Raw genomic sequence first — 26,132 nt, forward strand, 5'->3', positions numbered from 1 at the left:
TACTACCTTCCTGAAGAAGGCATTAAAGTCTGAGAGAAGTAAAGTGAAATACATGGATGTCCAACAGTGGTAAAAATTGGATGAATGCACATGTTTGTACTGAGTACATAAATGGTTGACATGTAAATGACTCATCATCAGCCACAGAAAACCAGCACAATCTCTTCCACCCACAGAAACTGTGGTGAATAGTATTTAGATGTCCCAAGTGACTGGACATCTAAATACTATTGAGCAACTACTAGGTACAAAGTAATAGTTGGACCTCGAGGTCCAACTTCTCTTATTCATACATTCCTCCATCCACATTCAAGCAAACAAAAATATACCGAACACCTAGCATGTCCCAGGTAACAAGCGCCACACACTCATAGATGTGGACTTTGCTAGACTCCTTCGCATGGATAGTCTGCAAGTTCCTAAAGCTTTGCTTGCTCAAAAGCAACCTCTACATTCGCAATGTACCTTGAGTTGTGGTCATTTAGGTCACATGCCTTCTATGTGCTACCAGAAAGTGAGCCCACTAGGGTGATGAGATTTACATTATGCTCCTCTGCATCCCCCAAAGCACAGAGCCTAAGGCCCTGACAGTACAGGTGTTCTGTTACTGCAGTTATTACATTGTCATGTGATGGATGCTTCACTTCCTCTCTTGTGGACCACATTTGATCTTTTAAGGGTGGGCAAGAATGAGTAATGAATAATGAATGAATGAATGAACACTTTGTATTTTCATCAAGCACAGCCTTCTTAGTGATTTTATCTTTTCATTGAGGTCACTGTTTATTCTCACCACTACCGGTCATCTTTCCAGGTGTCACAGTCTTGTTATTACCATTATCTCCTGACTCCTCTGTCTTCCTTTAATACCTATAATAAGCTGTCAAATCTTGTTGCTTCTATTGCAACCTTGCCTAAACCTTTTCTATTCTCCCTGCCACTACGTTGGTTCAGGTTCACTATCTCTTGCAAAAACTATTATGAATGATCTCCCACCCAGGCTCCCCATACTACTCCATATTATACCTGCTGATTCCACATAAACTTTCCTGAATCATAATCTCATTCTGACAATCCCTTGCTTAAAAACTTCAAAGGCTCCCATTAATCCACTGAATTGATTTTGGACCTCTCAGCTGGACATCAAAGCTCTGTGTATGACCCCATCTACGTTTTGCCTCTAATTTCCCGCTGTTCTCCTACTGATGCCTTCTCCTGACCCTTCCCGCTCCCCAATCAAACAGCACCATGTGCTTTTTATTAAATACGTTTTGTGTTTTCCATCTCTGTTACTTCAGCCTGGGGCACTCTCCCTCATTCTATCCTTTGAGGCCCATTGTAAATAAACACCAGCTCTTTCATCAAGTAGGTCCTGATGCCACAACAGACAAGATATCTGCCTTCTTTGATATCAGCAGCTCTTTGTGTTGTCTTCTTGGAATCAATCTTGTTTTATTTATCTAACCCTGCTTTATTTATAGTCATTTGGTACTTACCTTGTTTACTGCAATACAAGCGCCTTGTGGTAAGAGTCAGTGGTTTCCTTATTTTTGTGTTTATCTGCAGAGTTTGGGACAGAGCCTTGTACACAGAGGCACCCAGTAAGCTACTGGTTGACCTGAACAGTTCCCTCAACTTTACTGTAAGCTCCTTGACTTTAAGTACACTGTGTCTCTCAACATAAGTAAGGGCCTTGTGCATAACAGGTACTCAAAACATACTTGTTTAAGTAATTTCATGGTTCCAGAGCAAGATTTTTCAAAACAGATGTAACACTGGCATTAACCTAAAACATTCACTTAAATCTCTCTCACCAATTAACGTAAAAGAAAAAGAAAAGGAACACTGACTCCAACGTTCATTATTCTTTCCTTTCGTTTTATGTGATAATGCCTAACTCTTATTAGGTGCTTATCACGTACCAGGCACTGCACTCAAAGTTTTACAACAATCACCTCGTGTAATCCTCCCAAGAGCACCATGAAGCACTGTCTTTTTCCCCAATGGATGGGCGGGAGGTTTAGAGAAGTGAAGTAACTTGATCCTGCAATGAGTAAGCGGCAGAGCTGAAATCTGAATCCAGGCAGTTTCTGCCTCCAAAAACCCATGGTTGTCACCATCATGCCATATGCCTTGGTTATGTTTGCCAACCCTCTTAATTTCAACAGTTTGGGTAAAAAAAAAAAATCTTTTAAAAAATACTTCAAGCTACATCTTAAAATCATTCTTTGAAACATAAGAACATCTTGACTCTCAGATTATTTTAATGGACGTAAAAATAAAGAATTGTTAAGTCTATCTCATCCACCTTCCAATGTAAGCTTCAAATTTAGGAGGCTGTTTTCTCAAACGGTATGCATGGTCAGTACTTGATTATGCATCCCTCCAAATGGAGGTGACAAAGGTAACATACTTCCAAATAACTGAAAATCATTTAATTTTGGAACGCAGTCTAGAAACCTCAGAACCAAAAATAACCATTTAGTCCCCATTCTCCTTGTAAGTCTTCATATACTTGAAAACTCCTCTTGGTGGCCTGGACTCTAATTTGCTGGCAGAGTAAAGGGGTGTGGGGTTGACATAGATAATCCATGAGTAAATAGGCCAGAATTTCTCTCTTTTTGAATCTCCATTCAGTCTGCATGGAAAAGCACTAGCGCCAATTCTGACCACAGTGCTGAAAAAGAATATACTAGCACCAAGGAGCTGACAGACTATGAAACTGAGAGAGAAGGAAAAAAGTCATACTGGCCCTAAATATGATGAGAGCAACACTGAGGAAAAACTCACAAGCTGTAAGATAAAAGTCATTGCTTTCCTTAGGATTTCAGAGATACAAGCATGTGAAGTAGAAATGGACGTTAGTAGTTACATCTAAGAAAGAGCCACCAGCGGACTGGTCACCAATGTCTCTTTAGCCTCCAATGGAAATACTATTACTAAAGATGAGATTCATAACTTAAGATGAAATTATATCAAGCAAGGACAAACTTTGTTCAATAAAATACAGCAGAAAACTGATTACTGATGTTTCGACTACTCAGATCTTCTATTTATCTATTCAAAGCAAAAAAAAAATTCACGTACAAAGTCTGATAATATTAACTTCACTATTTAGTCATAGCTACCTTTTCTGGATTTAAGTATTGATGTTAAAATATACCACAGGTATGATGAACCTCTGTGACTTGAGGGATACCTTAAAATCCAAATCCCATTTATAAAGCAGAATTTTATCAGAGTATTTTTCACTCCTTTAAAATGATCTAAAATACTCAGTAGCTGATACTTGAGTTTTTCAAGTTGTAGATCATATGTTCAGAAAAGAATAGAGGAAAAAGAGTGAGCCTGTTATGTTCATTAGTGTATCATGGAAAAATGACAGCCTTAAATACTCATGAGCACTGGTGAATATTCTGCCGACTCCCTCTGCTGCAGCAGAAATCAGAAAAACAAAAACAAAGCACATAACGGAAAAAGGAATTTAAGTCAAGTGAAAATATTTTATGACATTGCAAACTTCTTAAAAAACACATTCACTCAAACATGAAAAAAATAGCAAGCAATTAATCCCAAAATAAAAGAGAAAAACAATTCTGCTCCAACATAACTGAATAAATGCATATTCTTAACAATCTGTAATCTCTTAAGAAATCAGCTAATATGATAATTTACTAAATGTTTGTTTAAGAGATGGAATATTAAGGTGGAACATGTATACTGATTTGTATTAGAGAAAGAGGTTCCTAACTATCTGCTTCAGATCATTAGAATTCTCACGTTAACTCAAAACCCACAATACCTTAACAGTGTGAATGTGAAGTACAAATTTGATAAAGACCTACCTTCAAAGCACCTTATTTTCCTTTGAAAGGCAACTTCCTTAACAACACTACATATCAAGAATAATGAAACTTAGCCATTCACTGTGATCTGGATACGAGTTAAAGGATGCAGAGAAAAAGAAAAAAGGTAATGGCCCCCCCCCAATAAAACTCATTCCTACTTTATGCTTTTTCCTTTAAATTTAACCATTTTGAAATACTAATAATTTTGCTACGTTTCCCCTGAAACATTCTCTATGAAGATTAAAGAAGGGCTTGTTCAAAAACAAACAGGATACAGGAGTACTGGTACAGCTTCCAGGCAAGCTATAAATAGCAACGGCATTTTCAAGAAATCTCGTGCCAGCGTGTAAGCTGCAGTTTAAACATGCAGTGCAGATTTTATTATAATGCTGTCACCAAAATTCATTGTTATACAAGAAATTCAATGCTTACCAAGTTTTCTTGGTTCCTGGCTGCTACTTTTTGCTCCTCTTCTGCCCCATTTTTCATGTATTTGACCTCTTCCACCGGTTTGATCCTATACTCATCTGAGTGCCAAAAAAGAAAAGACATTTTATAACTTTTTTCACAATGGGAGAAAAGTGTCAGTAAGAAAAGCCCAACAGCATAATTTGTTAGAGCCTTTTCCCTGCGGCCTTTCTATGTGGTTCATTTGAAACAATCTGGAAGAAGCTTAACCAGCCTCTTTTTATGAGGCGCTCTCCTCTGTCTACTGGGAAAAGCTCAGCACCACGAAGGCAGCTAATGAAAGTGGCACTGCCTGGTCCTTTCACAGAGAGCAGATGGTGGCAGCAGAAACAGAGGTTATTCCATATCTAAAGCCTATTCGGAATTTATACGCATTAGGGCATATCACATAATGGTTTAAGGAGATTTTTCTCCTTGAGAATATTAGTTCAAAATGCCTGTGGCAGCAACGTTATGCAGTACATTCACACCTGAATTTCTTTCTTTTGGAAAAACAAAGTACGACTAAAGAGCTTAACTGATCAACAAATAGATATAAACAATTGGAAATTGAAATTTTCCTGTTGGTGATCCCCATATTAAATGTGGAACAGTCTGCAACGATTTCATATGATACATACAGACTTTAATCTCTCTGTAAAGTCACACACATGACAAGCTATAATATCACACGGCTCTAATTGGTAGGTGTATCTATCACTCAAGGCAGGAGAGTATAGTGGGCCATGGACGGGACCTGGACTTTGCAACAGCCAGAGAGAGAGTACAACAAATTCCAATATCAAAATACATCATAGGACAAACTTGGGAAAACTTGCAATTAAAGTTCCTCTCCAGGGTAGAGGTTTGGTGATGACAATGATGACATTTTCACCAGATTTCTGTCAATAGGAAATGACTTGGGCATGCTAAGGTCAAAAACAGGTGTGACTTTGAGTCATCTTTAGTCCAGTGTATAGGAAAACTCACAGACATTATGGAATTAGAAAATTTCATCAAACAACAAACTGATGATTGCCTAGCATATGACATGGAATAATGTCTATAAAAGGCTACCTAATAGACAGATGTCTATCACTAGGAAGTTGCAATATATTTTCTTATTGCCTGTGGTTAATTTGCTACAATGACTATATGCTTATATAATTTCTTGCCTTACTATTTATAATACCATTTCCTATATAGTTTCAGGCTTCCTCATACTATCCCTTAACATGCTACCCCCAAAGATGTTTGTTACAGTAATATTTCTTCAAGTAATTATGCTGTTCCAATGTTTCTCAAAATTATCATCCTTATGAAAGTAATACATTTGCATATATCTGAATAAAGACTCCATGTTCACAGCTGAGCCAACTGTTTTTTCCATCTGACAATTCAAGGTAGTTATTGATTCTGCTTCTTTCTAAAGAAATTAGAAAGACTGGTATGAGATTACAGTAATGAGTCCTTTAGGAATACCACGTCCTAAATGTATTAACAAGTTAATCAATGGGTTCTGATCCACAATTACAAAATACAGAATTTCACATTCCAATTTGGTATTCAGAAGAGAAAAAAATAAGAGTAAATTAATAAATTTGGCACATTTAATTAAGGATTATTTACTCAGAAGTTGGAAAAGCACTTGCTAATTGAAAAAGAAAAGACACTGGCTAATTATGCCTCCCATACAATTAAACAGAGACAAAAACAAAGGAAAAAAATAATAGCTAAAGATGGGTCTCCCTAACTTCACTTCGGAACATTAATATTTATAAATGATGGTTCACTGGGATAATTACTAACATTTAACTGAACTAAATTGTGATCTTAATTACTTACGGTGAGTCGAGTCTCTAATTATTTAAATATAAATTACACACATACATACATATTTGTTTTAAACACAATTCCAGTGGACTCTATGATTTTGTCTAGAGGACACAAAACCTCACATGATGAGATGGGGAAAGCACAACATTTTAGGACCTACGCAGAACCTTCTGAAAGAGCCTTCCAAAAGATGGCCCTTTGCCTGCGGCACAGCAAAAGGTTTCTTCCAGAGGGGACCCGCCCTTGCCTTGCCCGATGTCCTCTCCCACCCCTAAGCCACAGCCCACAGCAGAAACTCTCTAAACAGCTCAGTGATATTCAATCTTCATTCTCATTTTATCCCTCCAGGAAATGCAGCTGAATTCAAAGTATCAATAGTAGACAAACTATTAATATTTTTCTTCAATGAACAAAAGCTGCTGGCTACATGTCTTTCAAAGCAGTGTTATCCCACATACAGACTTTTTATAATATCACCAATTTAGAAAGAGGATAGGTTTTAGCGTGTCATTAACAAACACGCCTGGCTAGCCAATGCTGTCTTTGTGGAACACGCTATGACTGGATAAAAAAGAAAAACAAACAGCCACGACTGCAAAGCCAGACCTATCATTATTACTTACATAACACACTGCACAGAATCCATCGTGGTACGAAACAAAAAAGCCAGCAAGACCCTTAGAGAAACCACAATGCATATAAAGCAAATACTTAAAAACGGTCTGTCAAGTCTCTCAAAGGCTGGTGCTGGGGATGAAGATGCCCATCTGGAAACAGACAACTCGTCAACCAACGTGTCACACATTTCCATGGCGATGCAGCCGTCAGGAACGGCACTCTGTGTGGACCAATGGAGCATTTCGGGTTATGGCAGTGACACAACCACTACGGAAATCCATTTCTCCTTTTGGTGAGGGCACAGGGGAATCCGTGTGGGACTTCAGCCCCTTCATCAGATCACACACTGGAGGCAACTGCAAGTAGCAGAGCCACTGTTACAAGCCCAGAGAGCCCCGCCTGGCAACAGAACAACCTGCCAACTTGATTAAGAGGAGCCACAAGCAGACTGTCTTCCTCTGGCTCCCTCACACCTGTTCACAATTTTTCTTTTCTTCCTGTTGATCTTGTTCGGTGGCTTCTTAAAATGCACGTCAGGAGCTGTAGGCTAACACCCCGTTTCCAACCTGCTCCCCTTTCTATGTAAACAGTTGCAGGCTGTGCCAGTCAAAAAAATAGATCTGGGGTAAAAGCACTGCTGTGGTGATATTTTTAGCATTTTATTCCTCAGATTCCATCAGAGAGGGCTATACTGTTTCTGTGGCAGCTCTATCATGTTAAAGACACACTGTTTCCCACCAAATCTCTGCACCTCACGTTTGACGTACGTAAAGTGCCTCATATATATGTATATAAAATTAGGTTTTTAGAACTAGAAGGGGATCAGTTGGTTGGACTTGCTTCAGATGTTATGGAATCATCCCCATTTTCAGGATCCTGTCAATTCTTCCATTGTCAACAACTCACTGGCCCCTATCCTGTCCTCCTCCCAAGCTTTGCAGATGGAAGATCTGCTACAAGGTTACATTTATGATCAACGGAACTGACTTCAAAATGAGTGAATTAGATGGAGATGAGTGCTGGAGTGAGTTTATAATGCCATAACTATTAAAAAGTTATCAATTCTCATAAAAGTACATATTAGATGGGGAAGGAGGAAGACAGGAAAGAGTTCTAGAAATGCTACTCTTTGAGGTAGGAAGGGATCTTACAGTTGTTTCCTAGAATGGTGAAATTCGTATCTATTGATACTTTCACACTCAAGTCTTCTTCTGATCAATGTCATATGTACCAGAATGAATCTTTCCCAGGACTGTTCCGATTTCAAAAACTCTGCGCTAATGTCCTCATATCAAAACAATCCAACATCTGGGCATCTTCACTGAATGCTCCGGATTGGTTCATCATCCAAATTTTGCATGAAGATTCTCTGGTAGACTTATTATTATTATATGCTCAGGAAATATGAGGGCTTGGAACAAGAGGTAAAAGAAGTATTTATAAAAATAAACAAACCAATTAAAAGACTAAACTATTCTGCATTTTAGTGTAAACTCACTTCCCTTGGGTTTCTCCCACTGAACATCCTGTCCCCCAAGCTAACTAAATTCAAGTCCCCAAATCTTGGTACGACTTCAAATTCTTGCCTAGGATCTTTATTTCTTTACTTGGTGAGATTTTTTTCAAGAGGTGAGTATTCACGGTGGCTAACAGCTTAGCCTCTAGAGCTTGAATGACTAGCCATATGGCCTTGGGCAACTTACTCATGCTTTCTGTGCCTTGGTTTCTTCATTTGTAAAACGGGAATATTTATAGTACCTAATCTCACACATAGAGTCACATAGAATTAATATATGAATACACTTAAAACAGTGCCTAGCCCATAATAAATGCTCAATAAATGTTGGCCGCTGCTTTAGAAAAACTGTGCTGGTTCTGCAGGGAACACTATTTCTAATGCACAAAATCCATCAAGGTATACAAACAAAAAGCGTAATGTAAACATCAAAAATTAATTTAACTGAAAATTCTGACTTAACTATGTTAACAAATAAAGTGAGAAGGGAATATTATCGTCCATGATAAGCCTTTAGCATTTTTTAACTAAATGCATAGAGTGCTTTAATTAAAATATAACATAATTTTAAAAGAACAATAAATAACTTTTATGACAGGAAAAAGAAAAGTGATCATTATTTGAGTGAAACCAGGGTTACAAGAAAATAATGTTCCTCTATCTTCCTCTATATCCTAACTCAATTATTGCCATTGGCACAGCTCCTAGTCTCGGCCTTCCTTGAGGGCACAAGAGTGAATGGGTGAGGTTCAGGAGAGCCTGAGAACCTACCATGGGCTGGGCTCTGTGATAAGCAATGGAGGGGGTGTGGAGGGGAGGTGATGGAAGAGGCCGGGAAACAGTGCCCAGGGAAAACCACTGTCTTGGGGGGAGGCTTATGCTCTGAGAACCCTTCTGCTACCTGGAGCACGTTCCTCAGGCTAGACTGACCCTAGACTGACAGCACAAGTAGGCTGACCCTATCCCACTCAGCCACAGTCCACCAAGATAGACTAAATCTGGAAAACTTTATGCACAAAGTAGAGACTCAGCTGAAGGACCTCACAGACCAGTATCAATTCTCTGAGTCAGGCAGTCCCCTCACGATAATTACTATATCCTCACTTGCAGAAAGTGATTTCGCCCTTTCCAATGTAATAGTTATCATTAAGCAATTTCTAGGGCAATTATGAACTGCTCGTTCTAAATGTTTTGAATATTTCTAAAATAAGGCTTTGGTGCACTGAATACAAAATGCTCTCAGTTTTTTTCAGAGTGTGTCTCAAATCAACCTAATAAAGGCAAACTAATTTCAAAATAAGATTCTCTAATACTTTAAGTGCTCATGGTCTAAAAATATAAACTGTTAAAAAATAACAAGCAGGGAAATTATGTTTTCAGACTTCATGTTTGTGGAAGATTAAACCCTGGCCACTGGGTTTCCACTAGGGGAATTAGGAAGATTGTACATATTTGTACATATCCCCCTTTATGATATCTCATAATTGAAAACTGTTAATATCACTAAGAGGGCAAGTCTCATATGTCTACTGTACCCTTATTCACTAGTGAAACCTAATGCTTGGATATATTTGAAAACCGGAGATAGATAAAAGATATAGTCTTGCTTCAGTCATGTAAAACTCATTTCAGCACACCCTCACTAATAAAGGGTATTATCCTTTTTAAAAATATGCAATGAATTGAAGGGTGAAAATGGTATCTAATTTTTATTTTAGTTTGATGTTTCAAAATTTACTAGTGATACTGAATACTTTCCCCCTGTTTTGATCATTCATGTGTGCCCTTTGTGATATATCTCTTCATATCCTTTGCCCCTTTTCTCTAATTGGAGTTGTAGCATTTTTCCTATTGACTGTGATATGAGCTCTCTGTAAACTATACCAATTTATGGACATACTTCTGGCCCCAAAAGGTCTGGGCAAAAACACCTCTTGATTTTCGTTCAGACACGAGGTGGTGGAAGGAGCTAGCTGCTTTCTGTCTTTGAGGCAAGTGCTGGGCTATCCCCTGCTGTCTTTTCTGTGTTTCTTTCCTTCTTCATTTCAGCAATATTCACTGAGCACCTACTGCGTGCCAGAGAACGTAGTACTCAGTCCTGGAGTTACGCCTAGGGAAGGGAAGCAGATCCTGTTCTCGAGGAGCTCACAGCTAGTAGGGGAAGATTTAAGAAAATGAGCAAATAGAGTGCAGAATGTCTGCAGCCATGAAGCACATGTGTGGGGTGACTGTAATAAGAACAGAAGGGAGGGATCCCCCTAAGCAAGGATGGGGAGAGTCTTGGAGGAGGTGACGTTATCTCACGGGAGCGCTGAGGAACACTAGTGTGTGTGTGGGAAGGACAGGTCTAGGCAAGGCGACGGTGAGTTCAACAACCAGAGAGAGCATGGCAAACAGGAGCAACTGCAAGTGGTCTAGTACGGCCAACACGCAGATTCCAGGGGCCCTCGAGGGATGTAAGGAGCACAGGCTGCTAGGGCCGGTGCAGGAAGACCTGGTATGTGAATCCCACCAGAGGCAGGCTCCATTCTGAGGGGATACGGTCTCCTCAAGCAGGGCCCAGACTGAAGCCACCGTTACAGGCTAAGCTTCTGTCCTCTGGCCTGTCCTCAACCATCTCCTCTGGAGAGACCCCCAACCATCGCAATCCAAGGCTTCCTCCCTCTCTCTGAAAGAAGGTCTAGCAAAGGTGGAACTTACTTGGAGCAGTGGAGGTGGACCAGTCAGGTAGGAAGGTGAACAACACACGGAGAAGACTGGCCAAGAGCCAGAGAATGCAGCCACAAAGAGTCTCACGAGGGTGGAGTTTTTACCTGGAGTCAGCTGGTCGGGCACTGGTGGGGCTGGAGCTTAAGACACAACATCTGCCAGAACCTGTTTCCCCGCTTCCCCGACAGGTATGCCTTCAACTGGTGATGGGGAGATATCACGGCATGCAGAACAGGGAGTGGTGGGGATGGGGTGTGATCCATCCTAGGGGCAAAGAAGCTGCCACTGAACCTGATCCCAGCTCCTTCCCCTTTGGCGGGACAGCAGTGAATCACAAGGGACAGAGCACCGGCTTCAAAGGGCCTTTCTCTTCTGGGCCTGGCTTGGTGACTTCCCAGCTGTGTGCCGTGGAGGCAGGGGATAGACTTCTCTGAGTGAACGGAGTGCGTTGCGATGCTTGTGCACGGGTGCTGTGGCCTCTTAGCATTCTTAGGGTCTTGTCCACGCCTTCGAAGAGGACAAGCTGAGAGGTGCCCACAGCTGCAAGGATGAGAGGGTGGTAAAGCTTCCCTCATTACAGCACCCTTAATAATTAAGACTGGACCTGCAGGCCCCATTCCTGAATCATTTCATCATTTCAGAGGCCAGAGAGCACATCTCCTCCATTCATTTGAGGCTCATTCAGTGACCAGGGAACTATTAGCCAGTCATTAGCCGGAACATGCATCTTCTGACACGCTCCGACAAAAGACATGCAACCAGATGCAAATCCAGCCTGGACTCCTTTAGGAATGCATATGCAACCAAGGCTTTCCTATGGAGAGGGGGTTTAATTTTTGTGGGGTATAATTTTTAATCATACAGTAATAATTCCTAACCAAGAAAGAGAATGAGTGGCGAGCCACTCCCAGAGAGGGAGGGCATGCATGGTGGTTCTGACAGCCCTTTTTCCAGCTTCTCAAGAGCCCTGCTCTGACTCTTCTGGAGTGCTGGTTCTCCACCAACCACAGGAAAGCTGGAGGCCAGCTAAGTCCTCTCTATTATTCTTGGTGCAGTTCCTCTTATCCTTGATAACCGTTCAAGAGAAAGCCTGCCCAGCTGTCTGTCCTCTCCCCCTGCTTTGATTTAATCCTCATGTCAGCCCTATGAGGCTGGTATTATAACCCATTTTCCAGTTGCAGAGATCAGTCCTTGATTGGCTGGTCAAGTGGCAGTGCTGGTTCTAACCCAGGTTGGTTGGAATCCAGGGCCAGGCTCCTAACCACTAAGCCAGTTCTTTTTTTAAACCGCAAAGCACAGGAAATAATTACTCTGAGAAACGGTACAGGCATAAAGTATGAATGGATTCAGAAAGGATTTGGACATATTTGCAAATCACAGTGACATAAATAAAAGTTATAAAGACAACTAACATTCATGGGTAACATCAGGGAAACTCTCAGAGCCTCCCTTGTCAGGCGTCTGGAGCTTCTGTCAGTGGAAGATACCATCCCTGCGCTCCTTAAGTTAGGAATTAACATACCAATCAAAGTAAGGGTTGTGAGACTTTTCATTACAATGGTGATTTGACCACCACCGCATCTAATGGAAGAAAACGGAAGCTATTCTACAGTATACAGTAAATACTGTAATGTCTTTACAAAAGCTTTGTATTTTGAAAGATAACTTCCTTTTAAGCCTTCTGCTATACACTACAATTTTGATATATGATCTTAGCATTAAGACCAAGCAATAAATCAAGGATGTCTTCCTTCACTGGAGTAAGGAGGAGGAGAAGGAGGAGGGGTTGGAGGAAGAAGAGGTGGAGGAAGAGGAGGAGGATGTAGCCCTTTATATCGTTTATAGAGCCCTTTAAATGTCCCAGATCCAGTTCAGAAAATCTGTTATACAACAGCCCATTTAATGCTCACAGGGCTCTAAGACAGAGAACCGTCAATGTCTCCATCAAAAGGAAACGTTCACCCATCCAGCTATACCATCCAGTAAGTGGTGGGACTGGGGCCAGGCCTTGAATCAGGCAGTCTGACTCAGACCCCAGGCTCTTATTTGACTTTCCCACAAACGTGTAGTAAAGTTAATTTCTGATAAAAACAAAAATTCTCTTTGTTTGCTGATTTCCATTACAGAACTATTAGAAAATGTTATCACAATATGGATCCTCTCCCCGAATGGAAGTCACCTTTAAGATAAAGATAAACCTTTTCAGGTCAGGCATTAAAAAATGTATTATGATAAAATAAGATCTAAAATAAATGCAAACAGTTATTTTCTTTTTAGGGGTAAACTATAAGGCAATAACAGCAAATACGAACAGATACTAACAGAGTGGCTCACATGCCTTCCTTTGTACATGAAGTCGATAAAACTCCACTGTCATTCCACTGTCAAGAGGGCTTGAAATGAGAGTTGCTTTTCTAGGACTGGCAATAAATTTCTGCTGATTCATTCACAGTTAATCCTTCACTGCTGCCCAAGATCAAGGGTCGTGAATTTGCAGGATGGCTGGTCAGGATTAGGAAATTCTATGATCATTCCAGAAACTCTTCCCATTTAGTGTGGCTGCCATGGAGTTAACCGAAACATTGAACAATTTGGCCAATGGTGTGTGTGTGTGTGTGTGTGTGTGTGTGTGTGTGTGTGTGTGTGTGTGTGTGTGTGTGTGTTAAGGACGAAGGACATCTTAATGTTGATCTGATGTAATTCTTTTAACTGCGTTCTGACTTAAGTGGATTTCTGTGAAGGAAAAGATTCTCAGATAATAATCCGGATGCTTAAGCATCCCAGGCCCCTCCCCCTCTCCCAAGGAACCTCACCAGCAGGCCAGACGTGCTTGTGCTCTTTTGTGATGCAGTCTGGCGACGGGGTGAGGAGGCTAGCGGGAAACTGCAGCAGCCTGGATTTACACCAGAAAGAGCAGGGCTAATGAGAAGAATTAGGCTGGAGTGGAAAGTTTTGCAGAAGATTAGAGAGGGGAGATTTTGGAGGTAGTCCAAAGAAAGACAGACAAAAAGTCACCAGAGTGGCAGAGAGCTAGAGATTCACAGGAATAGATTTCAGTACATTGTGAAGTAGGTTTATGAATGAGATGCCTTTGGGATTCTTTATCCAGTAAAAATTTAAATTGCTTTTCAGTGATCTTTGGTGATTCTTTTAATATGCCTCTGGACTGAAGCTGACTTCTGGGTTCTACAGCCATTAGAAATAATTTAGTGGCAGCAAAATCATTAACAAGAATAGGAAGAAATTGGATAGAGTTGTTTTCAGTTAAAGTAATTCCCAAGGCTACAAGCACTGCCACTGAATTTTTAAAATGGAAAAACACAGCTAAAATACAATTTGTGATAGAAGAGTACAGCTTCCCTACTTATAAAACATATTCATGACTTGACGTTCACTGCGGATCTCATGAAGAAAGGTCCCAGAAGGCGAGGAGAAAGCTCATTCACATGTGCATATGAGGGGCGAGGAGGGCTCTTGCTCTCTTTCTCTCTCTCCTGCCAAGTCTGTACCTCTTCTCACAAGAGATTCATTCACAGAAAACAAAAGATCATTTCCAGTTGCTATGAATCGCCAAGTTAGATTCCCCTTAGAGACTGAAGTGTGTTCTGACAGAGACAAAGAATAGCTCTTTAGGAATAACGTGTCTGGGTGAGTGGGGGGAACAGCATGTTCGAGGACAGTTTAATGGTGAGCAGCTCAGTAAATAAGAACACACCATCCTCCACAACCTGGTTGGTTTGAACGAGACTATTTTAGTAACACATTCTGCTCAATTTGTTTGTAAGAGATGGTAGCTGGTTTTATTATTTATCTTTCGGGAAGGATTCATAAGGGCATTTGAGTGGTTCAATTAAATTCAAATTGTGCAGTATCGCAGTTGCGAGGTAGGCTCTGTAGTGCGAGCCGGAGGACACAGAGCTGATGGGTAAGTGGTCCTCAGTGACCCTCACCCACCATCTATATGTAAGCTACTTAAATGTAGGTTACGATAGTGAAAGTTCTTAAGGGTCCATTTTGCTTCCTCCACAGGGATGTACAGTAGCAAAAAAGAACTGCTGAATCATTTCACACCTGTTAGAAAGGCGATCATCAAAAAGACGAGATGAGAAGTGTTGGCAAGGATTTGGAGAAAAGGGGACCCTCCTGCACTGTTGGTGGGATTGTAAATTGATGCAGTCACTATGGAAAGCAGTATGGAGGTTCCTCAAAAAATTAAAAATAGAACTACCATATATATGATCCAGCAATCCCGCTTCTGGGTATACATCCGAAAAAGATGGTATCAGGATCTCGAAGAGATATCTGCACTCCCATGCTCACTGCAGCATTATTCACAAGAGCCACGGTATAGAAACAACCTAAATGTCCATTGATGCAGTCATGGATAAAGAAAATGTGGTACATATAGCCAATGAAATAGTATTCAGCCATGAGAAAGAAGGAATCCTGCCATTTGTGACAATATGGATGGATCTTGAGAGCATTGTGATAAGTGAAATAAGTCAGAGAAAGACAAATACTGTATATCACTTACATATGGAATCTAAAAAAGTTGAACTCATAGAAACAGAGAGTAGAATAGTGGTTGCCAGCAACTAGAGGGTGAGGGAATATAAGAAGATGCTGGTCAAAGGGTACAAACTTCCAGTTATAAGATGAGTAAGTTCTGGGGATGTAATGTACAGCATGGTGACTATAGACAACAATACTGTATTATATACTTGAAAGTTGCTACCGAAATGATCTTACATGTTCTCAATGCGTGCACACACACACACACATAAATACACACACAAAAGATAATTAATTATGTGACGTGATGGAAGTGTTAACTAACCTTATTGTGATAATCATTTTGCAATGTATATGTATATCAAATCGTCACGTTGTACACCTTCAATTATACCTTCTATGTCAATTACATGTAAATAAAGCTGGAAACAGTAAAAAAAAAAAAAAAGGACTGCTGTAACTTCTAAGCCTTTGAATGACTTAAATCAGACATTTTCAACACATAGAAAAGTATGAAAGGCCCACACCATTCTATACAAACAGGCCAAAGGAGAATTTGGGAGGACAGTTCACACAGAGACACAGAACAGCCACAGTTCCTTACATCTTCTGTACCGTTTTCTTTCAGCTACCTTTCTAAGATACTGCTTGCACCCAAAGGCTTGAGTTAGGTAAAATCTCGAGAGTTCAAAGATCTTCAAGTATAATGCACGACCTGGACATGTTCCAAAGTTTCTTTTACATGGTGTAAAGAGGCTTTTAACCTGACCAAGGCCAGTGGGTGATAAGGTTCCCCACTGCTCCTGCAGGATCTGGTAGAGGTACACCCAAGGTCTGGGTGTGCAAAGTATCTGCCAGAACAGAAGGGCAAGGATTGCAAGCTCACTCCTTTTACACCACCACCGTGTCAGTTTCCAGAAACAGCCGACATCACCGTTTGAGGCACCTGTTTCCCATGGATCAAGCCACGTCACCCACTCTTAGGTGTGGGTTTCAAGCCTTGAAATCCTTTTGACCGCCCCTCAACTGGGGAGGGCCTAGAAATGATTCACTTGTCTCCTTCAGGAAGCTCTATGGGTAGACTTGGCCTTGGCCAGGTCTGACAGTCTACTCCCTACAGAGCAGCCAGAGTAAGCCTTTACATTAAAACCAAAGTCAGACTACATTACTCCCCCACTCCCAAAACCCTCTCCTGGCTTCTATTACATTTAGAATAGAATCCAGAGCCCACATTTGAGCTTCGGGGCAACACACAGTCTAACCCAGCGGTCCCCAACCTTTTTGGCACCAGGGACCGGTTTCATGGAAGACAATTTTTCCACGGACTGAGGGGGTGGGGGGATGGTGCAGGCGGTAATGCCAGCGCAGCGATGGGGGAGCGGCAGATGAAGCTTCGTTCGCTAGCCCGCCGCTCACCTCCTGCTGTGCAGCCCGGTACCGGTCTGCGGCCCAGAGGGTGGGGACCCCTGGCCTAACCCCAGGCTGCCTCTCTGAGTTCATCACCCACCACTCTCCCCACCTGAGGGCCTCAGACTTTTCCTGGGAACCACCAGCTGCCCCCTCTCAGGGATTTGGCCCTGGTGTTCCTCTGCCTAAAACACTGTTCCTGGGTGTTCTCATGGCCTGCTCCTTCCTTCAGGTCCCTGCTCAAAAATGTCAACTGCTCAGGCAGGCCTTCTCTGACCTATGAATCTAAAACAGCCACCGCGGGGTTTCCCTGGTGGCACAGTGGTTAAGAATCTGCCGGCCAATGGAGGGGACACAGGTTCGAGCCCTGGTCCAGGAAGATGCCACATGTCGCGGAGCAACTAAGCCCGTGCGCCACAACTACTGAGCCTGCGCTCTACAGCCCGCGAGCCACAACTACTGAGCCCACGTGCCACAACTACTGAAGCCTGTGTGCCTAGAGCCTGTGCTCCGCAACAAGAGAAGCCACGCAATGAGAAGCCCGCACACTGCAACGAAGAGTAGCCCCTGCTCACCACAACTAGAGAAAGCCCGCGCGCAGCAATGAAAACCCAACACAGATCCCCCCCCACCAAAGAAAAAGCCACTGCATCACTCTCTTGCGTTTGTTATTTTTCTCACTGTGCTCATCCCCACCTGATAGTGTATTCTATGTCTCTCTGTTTACTGCCTGGGTCACTCCCTAGGATGTGAACAAAATGATGGTAGTCATTGTCTTTTTACCTGTTACATCCCCTAGTAAAAGCCAGTTTCTAGCAATTGCTCAATAAATATTTCTTGAATGAATAACTGTGATTTTCAGAGTTCTATCTGAGCTAAAAGCATATTGCTTTTCATTTTAATGCTTGGCAACTGAACAACTGCATTAGAGGAAACAAGGCAAGGAACAAAGGAGGAAAGCCATGGTCAAAACTCAAGACCTAAACACTTTTAAATAAAGAGATATTTCTGGAGTTAAAGAAGGCAATGGGAAGTAAAAGATTAATGAATAAATATGGTGTTGAACAGCTGACACAATAAAGGCCAAAATGCTGGGTGCAACATTAAAAATAAAATCCTATTTCATATATAATTTGATCATTTCTTCTTTGGTTATAGATCAAAATCAACAGTGACATTTATACACTGAAGCATGGGTGCCTGTAGCTAGAAGGGAATTTAAATGTAGCTTGTCTTGAATGTGGTTTTCAAAATGGAAATGCAACATAATGTAAATACAGATTTGTACCAGTTTAGCTTTGTTTTACAGTCTGAAAAAAATTCATTAGTTTCACAGATTGGTATTTTAGCACCATGCTTTTTCACTTCACCCTTAATCTTTTACCTTCAGTTCTTAATAGCCACGCACATAGCTTTTGAAAATATATTTTAAATGAAAATGTAAATATCCACTTACATTATAACTTAAGCATGGACTATTACTTTATTTTTTTAATAATATATTTACTATTTTTTTAATTTTATTTTTTTATTTATTTATTTTTGGCTGTGTTGGGTCTTCATTTCTGTGCGAGGGCTTTCTCTAGTTGCGGCAAGCGGGGGCCACTCTTCCATCGCGGTGCGCGGGCCCCTCACTGTCGCAGCCTCTCTTGTTGCGGAGCACAGGCTCCAGACGCGCAGGCTCAGTAGTTGTGGCTCACGGGCCCAGTCGCTCCGCGGCATGTGGGATCTTCCCAGACCAGGGCTCGAACCCGTGTCCCCTGCATTGGCAGGCAGACTCTCAACCACTGCGCCACCAGGGAAGCCCTGGACTATTACTTTTAAGGAAGCGAACTGCATATACTTGTCCCTCTCTCGACCAATTTCCTTTCCCAGCAATGGCCCTTTTATCTAAGAAAATTTAATTAATATATTGTAATAACCTATAATAGAAAAGAATCTGAAAAATATATATAGGTATAACTGAATCACTTTGCTGTACACATGAAACTAACACAATATTGTAAATCAACTATACTTCAATACAAACTTTAATTATGCAAACTTTATAAACCAAAGACCATTTTTATTCATTGTTTAAAACTGTATTGTTAATTATATGTTAGTAGAATATTATTTATGCATATATTTAATATAACAGCCACGAGACTATTATCTCTTTGTTACCCTTTAGAATTTGACTTTCTATAAGTTGTGACCTTCTCTTGCTCTTTTAGAGTCTGGCTGGACCAACACAGACAGCTATGTTAAGTCAACAACAAAATCACACTCTGAAAGTGACCAGGTTAGAGTACAGTACAGTATAAAGTCATCAACCTGGGAAATTAAATGTTCCCTTTTGTCTAAATTTTGTTTAAAACTATGTCCTATCATACATTTTATTACCCTTTTCAAAAATAGAACTAACATATCCCACTACTACTTCTAACAAAACTTTACAACAGAAAGTCAGCAACACAAATCTCACACTGACCAGCAACTACACTGTACCAGTTCAAGCATCGCTGTATGAAAGATAAACTAAAAACCAGCCAGCCAAGATGGAAGCAGGGATAGTTAACACCCACACTTCCAGCTTTCTTGCCTTCTACTTGTGGTAATGCTTTGAAGCTACAGAAGATATTGGGGATAATTCTCTCTAAATTTTTACAAGATAAAAATTATAAAGCAATCAACACTTGGTCAACTTGGGACCATAAAGCTATTATTTTGTTGACCACTACCACCACCATCATTTTTCTTAAAAAGAACTCATCAAAACAGTATCATAGATAGTCTTTCCAATGGCCCCATGGCTTGAGAGAAACTGAGACCACAGAGTCATGTGAACCGTCCACAGTCTGGGAAGCAGGTAAAGTAGAACCTTTGAACATGAGCGCTCAACACTCTCCAACCTAAGTTCAACACTCACTCCCAAAATGCGGAACTGAGGATGACAGAGATGGCTTTGTAGCAGCTAATCTGCAGCAGCATCCAACCACACCCAAGATCTCCAACCACTGAGTCAAGGGCTTCTCTATAAACTGGGCTTCCTGGGCCACAATCATTTGTTTTGTTTGTTTTAATAAAACCTTAAGCCGTATGTAGCCCACTGTGCTCTCTAAGATAGTTACTTCTGCAAAGAATTATTTACAGTAGAAAATGTGAGAAATGAGAGACTGAGCGTCAAGTCACAAAGGATTAAGGTGGCTTAATTTCGAATTAGTAATCTGTCAAGCCCCACCTGACTTCTCCTCTTTATGCTTTGAAATGAACAGCAAGACAAGGCCCATTAGCTAAAAATAAACTTCATAGAGGGAATTATATCATAGTTATTTCCTATCTTTCAATTTATTCTCAATCTTAGGCAACCAATTGGGTGCAGGGCTGAAGACAGGCAGAATGAAACCGAACTGTTTAACTAGTGTACCAGGAGTTAGGAAAGTGAGCAATTTCTTCAGAGCCCTGGAGTTCAATGTGATGGTTCATGGTGAAGTTGACACTGAGAAGCAGGAGATAGAAGAACTTTGCTATCAGCAATAATTCCTAATGAGGGAAAGTACTACACGTGTTGATATTTCCCGTGGCAACAGGTATATGAAAATACAGAACTTTCTTAATAAGCCAGCACCTTGACCACACTGCTTTTCATATTTTATAACCTATGCAGGTGGTAACTTTAAGTTAAAAAGGACTTGAAGATAAAATAGCATGGCATAGTGGCTGAAGGTACAGATTTAGGGACCATGCTGATAGGTTTCTATTGGAACCTACCTCATAAGGTATTCTGAGGATTAAATGAATGAATAAATAACAAAATGCTTGAAATAATGTCTGGCACATAAAAAGTACTAAATAAACTCCTTTAAGAAAGATTTCTAGGTTATTCTTTCTTTCATAAACAGCATATTCATCTTAAACAGTAATGTTCATCATAGTATGTTTTTGAAAATAAAACTTACTTAATTTTTCAAAAAACTTCCTTTAGAAAAGAAGGTGTAGATATTTGGAAATAGAAGTGCAAAGCACCGCCTAGAGATAATCATCACTCACCTTTCCTGGTAAATACCTAGAGGCTTGTTTTCAGTCCATGACATTCTATATATATGAGTTTCATAACCAGTTTTTCTCCATTTAACATCAGAGCATCTTAATACAATGAAATGAACAAATAGAAATACCCGAACAAGGAAATGAAGCATCAACTATAGTAAACTCTACTGTCTTCCTATCCCAAAGTCTAGAGAGTTTAGGATTAATTATTTGATACACTTAGGTTTTGTCCAAGGAACTGCAAAGCCAGACAGAGCCAGACATGCAGATGAGTTCCCAGACTCTAAAACAGAGGTGCCCTTGACCTTACTCTGGCTCAGATATAAGTTTCCCAGACCCTAGTCAACAGGCGCTGGCTCAGAAGCAGGGTACAATAAGAGGGGGTGTTTTCCTACCAGTACTCAGTGATTGTTTGCCAACAACAACAAAAAGAAATTCAGTGTAAAGCATGGCACATCACATCTGTGTGCTCTTCCTTCAGAGCCCTGAAGTTCACTGTCATGGGATGATCCATGGCAGTGAAGATGGCACTGAGAGGACTGGGCCAGAGGGCTGCCATCAGATCACAGGGTGAGGGCCAGGACCAAAGGGCCCCGCATGTATCAGGGTTCCAGCAATCAGTGCTTGATGGACAGACAGCCAGGCTGAGAAAGGAAGAGGTAGGTGATCCACGGCTTTGTTCTTCCATTAGGTTGAAAGTTCCTGGAACAGAGGAACTGTATCTTGTATATTTTTTAAAATCCCTTTCTATGCCTAACAGAATGCCTTCCTTGCTTCCCCTTCCTAAAGCACACATTTGTTCACTTAAGTTCTGAAACCAGACACAGCCAAGTTCCCTAGGTTAACATATTACCTGTGTAAACTTAGGGAAGTTGCTTAACTTCTCACCATCTCCATCCCCTCACCTATAAGTGGGCATAACAGCCCCCGGTAAATAATAGCTATCATTAATATCAGTTCATTATTATTGAATAACTTACATATCGGACATTGTTATGTTAGGTAAGAGCAATGTATGATTAAATTATAAGCATTATCTTCAAGGAGCTCAGAGTCAATGATCATGAACTAATAACGATTTACTGAAGAGTGGCTAGATCTTTCTCTAGAAGGGAAATGTCTTTATTTTCCCATCACATTTCACTCTTCTCTCTACCCCAATGCAGGCCTACATTAATTTTTCCCATTACCCATGGTACCCAAGGATATTCTGTGCCAACAGACACTCAATGTAGCACTTTGTTACATATTTTCAAGTTTCTATTTCCTGCTGAATATTTCCCATGCATAAATGGTGTCTTTTCTAAAATAAGGTAAACTCTTTGAGAGCAGGTCACTTGATTTTGTTTCCTGTGTATCCACCACCCACGAGCACACAGGGCCTGTTTATAAACACTGATTCAATTGGAGCCATTCTAACCTTGTAACTGGTCTATCAACAACCACTGAATGAGGATTATTACCTTAGGAGTACTTAATTGGATGAAGCAATTTTCCTCACTGTTTAGAATGTGTTATCAGAAACACAATTAAACTGCGACACCGATTTATGATCACAAACTACTCAACTGGAAATATTTCACAGCTGAAAGCTCAGGAAGGCCTGGTGGGTGAATGAATGATAGACTACTTCTGCTCTGTCCCGCGGGGATGGACCTGCTATTGCTATCTCCTACTCTGTCCCAATCCTCCCCTCTAAAATCTGGGCAAAGACTCAGGGCTCACATGCCACAACTTCCTACATGCCTCTCAAGGCAGTAACTTGTCTTTCTTATTTCACCAGATGAGAAGAATTTACACGTGACATATGATGCATATAAAATCAACTTTGGAGACATCACCAGTGTGCAATAATAAATAACTGTCATGTTCTGATCCCTGAATGGGACAAATACCACACCATCATACCTTGTCTTGGCTGGTTCTATGATGCTTTAATGATAATACAGTCTCAACATGTATGCAAGACCATGTACTGGCATTAGTATTTCAAGGTCTGTAATTATCTAACCTGAGGTGAGGCTGATCATTTAAATAGCTTAAGGAATTAGCATCGAATCTCCTACACTATCTGTCCAGTGTTTTCTAAATGCTCAGCCAGGGCTTCCCTGGTGGCATGGTGGTTAAGAATCTGCCTGCCAATGCAGGAGACACGGGTTCAAGCCCTGGTCTGGGAAGAGCCCACATGCAGCGCAGTAACTAAGCCCGTGCACCACAACTACTGAGCCTGTGCTCTAGAGCCCATGTGCTACAACTACTGAAGCCCGTGCACCTAGAGCTCATGCTCCGCAACAAGAGAAGCCACTAGAATGAGAAGCCCGCGCACGGCAACAAAGAGTAGGCCCCGCTCGCCGCAACTAGAGAAAGCCCGCGCACAGCAATGAAGACCCAATGCAGCCAAAAATAAAATAAATAAATTTTAAAAAATAAATAAATGCTCGGCCAATTTCCAGGTAACATAATTATGATTCCTCTACTGTCTGTGTGAGCTTTTTGGTGTTCTGAAAAAAAAATTACGGTGTAAAATTTCCAAATATTAAAATACTTGCCCTAATATGAAATTTTCTAAAGTTATTTCCCCACTGGTTTGGTAAAGCTTCCCAGTCTCCCCTTGACATGCTTGATGCATAATGTACCTCTGAGCCTTTTCACTGTCTCTCAGCCTGAAACTCCTGCCACATCTCTGTTCCTTTGTCTGTTTTTCATCTTTTAAGACTTAGCTGAGGCCTTAATCATCCTCTTTTTTTTTTTTAACATCTTTACTGGAGTATAATTGCAATCATCCTCTTTATGAGTCTTTTCCTACTCCTAAGATAAGAAACCCTTTTGCATTATCATCATAGGACACTGACATTTTTTGTTGAGATGCCCATCTGTTGCATCATTATCAGTTCCTAAAAGACAGGGACCAGATTTAATCCATCTTTATAGCCTCAGTGCCTCGCACCGTGTCTAAGCCACATGAGAGCTAAGCATTTCGTGGACTGAACGAACTGCTAGGTTTTAAATGAAACCAACAAGCACCACTGATCAGACTCCATCTATTTACCTGGACAAACAAGACCATCAGTTCAATCCCTGTTGTCCTGGGGCTATTTCCAGTGATAGACAGAGCTCTCTCCTGTGGGACAGAGTTCACATTACCCTGAAAGCACAACTGAAGGCCTTCAGAAGATGGGAACATAAAATTATATTTATCAAAATAAACGGCTGTATTAATGATAAATGTTAACCACAAAAGAGTTAAATCATACAGGAAAATACAAAAAAAGAAATTAAGAATCACCTGAACCTCCACAATAGAGAGCTTGCCATTGTTAATGCTTTGGTAAACAGCCTTCCAACCATTTCTTTTATGAACTTGTACAGAATTTTACATATATTTTAAACATATAAAATTTACAAACAAGATATGCTGTGTAAAACCCTTTACCAACATGTTATAGACCTCTTTCCATCTCAATAAATAGAGTACCTTAATCCTTAATGGCTGCATTCAATATATGTTTCATCAGTGAGAAAGACCCTTGAGCATACCTGTTTGCATGCTTGTCCAATGATCTCCTTATGATAAATTCCTAGAAGTGGGGCTGCTGGGGCAAAGGCTGCGCTCATTTAAATTTTACATATTATATATTACCATTTGGTGCCCCAGAAAAATTGCTCTGGCTTGACATTCCCAGTTACAGCATGAGACAGATGCCTGTTCCTGCCAATTTGAGTGGTGACACATGTTTTGTTTTGCTTTGGGTTTTGGTGTGGTTTGTTTGATTGCTAAGAAGTTGAATATCTTTCTGTATGTTTATTAGCCTTTTTAATTTTTTCTTTTTCAATTGCCGGTCACAAATTTCATCCATTTTTCAATTGGAGTTATTAGTTCTTTCCTTATAGATTTTAAGGAAATTTTTTAAATAGATTTTAGTCTTTTTTTAATTTTTTTTTTTTTTTTTTTTTTTTTTTTTTGGCTATGTTGGGTCTTCGTTTCTGTGCGAGGGCCTTCTCTAGTTGCAGCAAGCGGGGGCCACTCTTCATCACGGTGCGCAGGCCTCTCACTATCGCAGCCTCTCTTGTTGCGGAGCACAGGCTCCAGACACGCAGGCTCAGTAGTTGCGGCCTAGTTGCTCCACAGCATGTGGGATCTTCCCAGACCAGGGCTCGAACCCGTGTCCCCTGCATTGGCAGGCAGATTCTCAACCACTGCGCCACCAGGGAAGCCCCAATTTTAGTCTTTTTATACTAGTCATTTTAACCCTATTTGTGTTACAGATATTACTCTCACTCACTTTGACATTTGTCTTTTAACTTAGTTCATGGCGGGTGGTGTGTTTGTTGCCATGCAGAGATTTAAAAATTTTATGTAGTCAACTATTTCTTTTAGGGTGTTGGGTTTTGTGGCATTATGAAGACATTTTGCAACCTAAGATTATAAAAACATCCATTTTTTTATAGTACTTTTATGGTTTCATATTTTACAATTCAACCTTTAGATTCATCTGGAAAACTCTAGTATGAAGGGATGAGTTAGAAATTCAATTTTTAATATTATACTTATGAATATAAGTTCATATAAGTTCTATAAAATGATTCATATTTTAAAGAATAAAATAGAGTTGAATATGAATAAAGAATAAAACATGAATTGAAATAGTATCTAATTTGTGCATCTTTTTACTTCAGTTAGCTATGAATGCATTTATCCCATTACAATCTGTGTCTGTTGCCTCTTGGCCTCTCCACAGTGCTTCACAAAGAAATGTCCTTCCTTCCATAAACATCCTCACTGTACATGATAAACCCAAGACTAGGAAAATGCTGGATCACACCACATACAAAAACACAACACACACACAAATTAATGTTTGATAAATGAAAATATGTTTGCTAACTTCTATGTTGGTACTATTTTTTAAACCAAACTTCTATAGTGATAAGGCATAATATTATATTCACCACTCTTAAATCATATACTTTAGTCTTTCGATTTAAAGACACATACACACTCACATCTTACACAGAACATAAGCTGGTCTAGGTCAAAACAGAGAAAGAACAAATCATAGGGACACAAATATTCTAAAATACAAAATAAAGAGCTAAGTATTATGTAGACAATCAATAAACTTTTAAACTTTGGAGGATGCCACATCTGCAATAGACTGGTTATGCTTTTCCCCCAGCAGAGTCAAGGGAAACTAGGGCCAGATGAT

General features: G+C 40.5%; 1 protein-coding gene across 2 annotated transcripts in view; it reads right to left on the reverse strand.

Annotated features, from left to right (window-relative positions):
• Positions 1-26,132, reverse strand: part of C3H1orf21 (chromosome 3 C1orf21 homolog) — a 221,140-nt gene that overhangs the window by 103,390 nt on the left and 91,618 nt on the right. For both annotated transcript variants that reach the window (XM_061185628.1, XM_061185629.1), the window contains one exon: positions 4,281-4,375. In XM_061185628.1, the coding sequence (XP_061041611.1) occupies positions 4,281-4,375 (95 nt within the window). The remainder of the gene's footprint in view (positions 1-4,280; positions 4,376-26,132) is intronic.

The sequence above is a fragment of the Eubalaena glacialis genome, chromosome 3 (assembly GCF_028564815.1).
Source record: "Eubalaena glacialis isolate mEubGla1 chromosome 3, mEubGla1.1.hap2.+ XY, whole genome shotgun sequence".
Lineage (NCBI taxonomy): Eukaryota > Metazoa > Chordata > Mammalia > Artiodactyla > Balaenidae > Eubalaena > Eubalaena glacialis.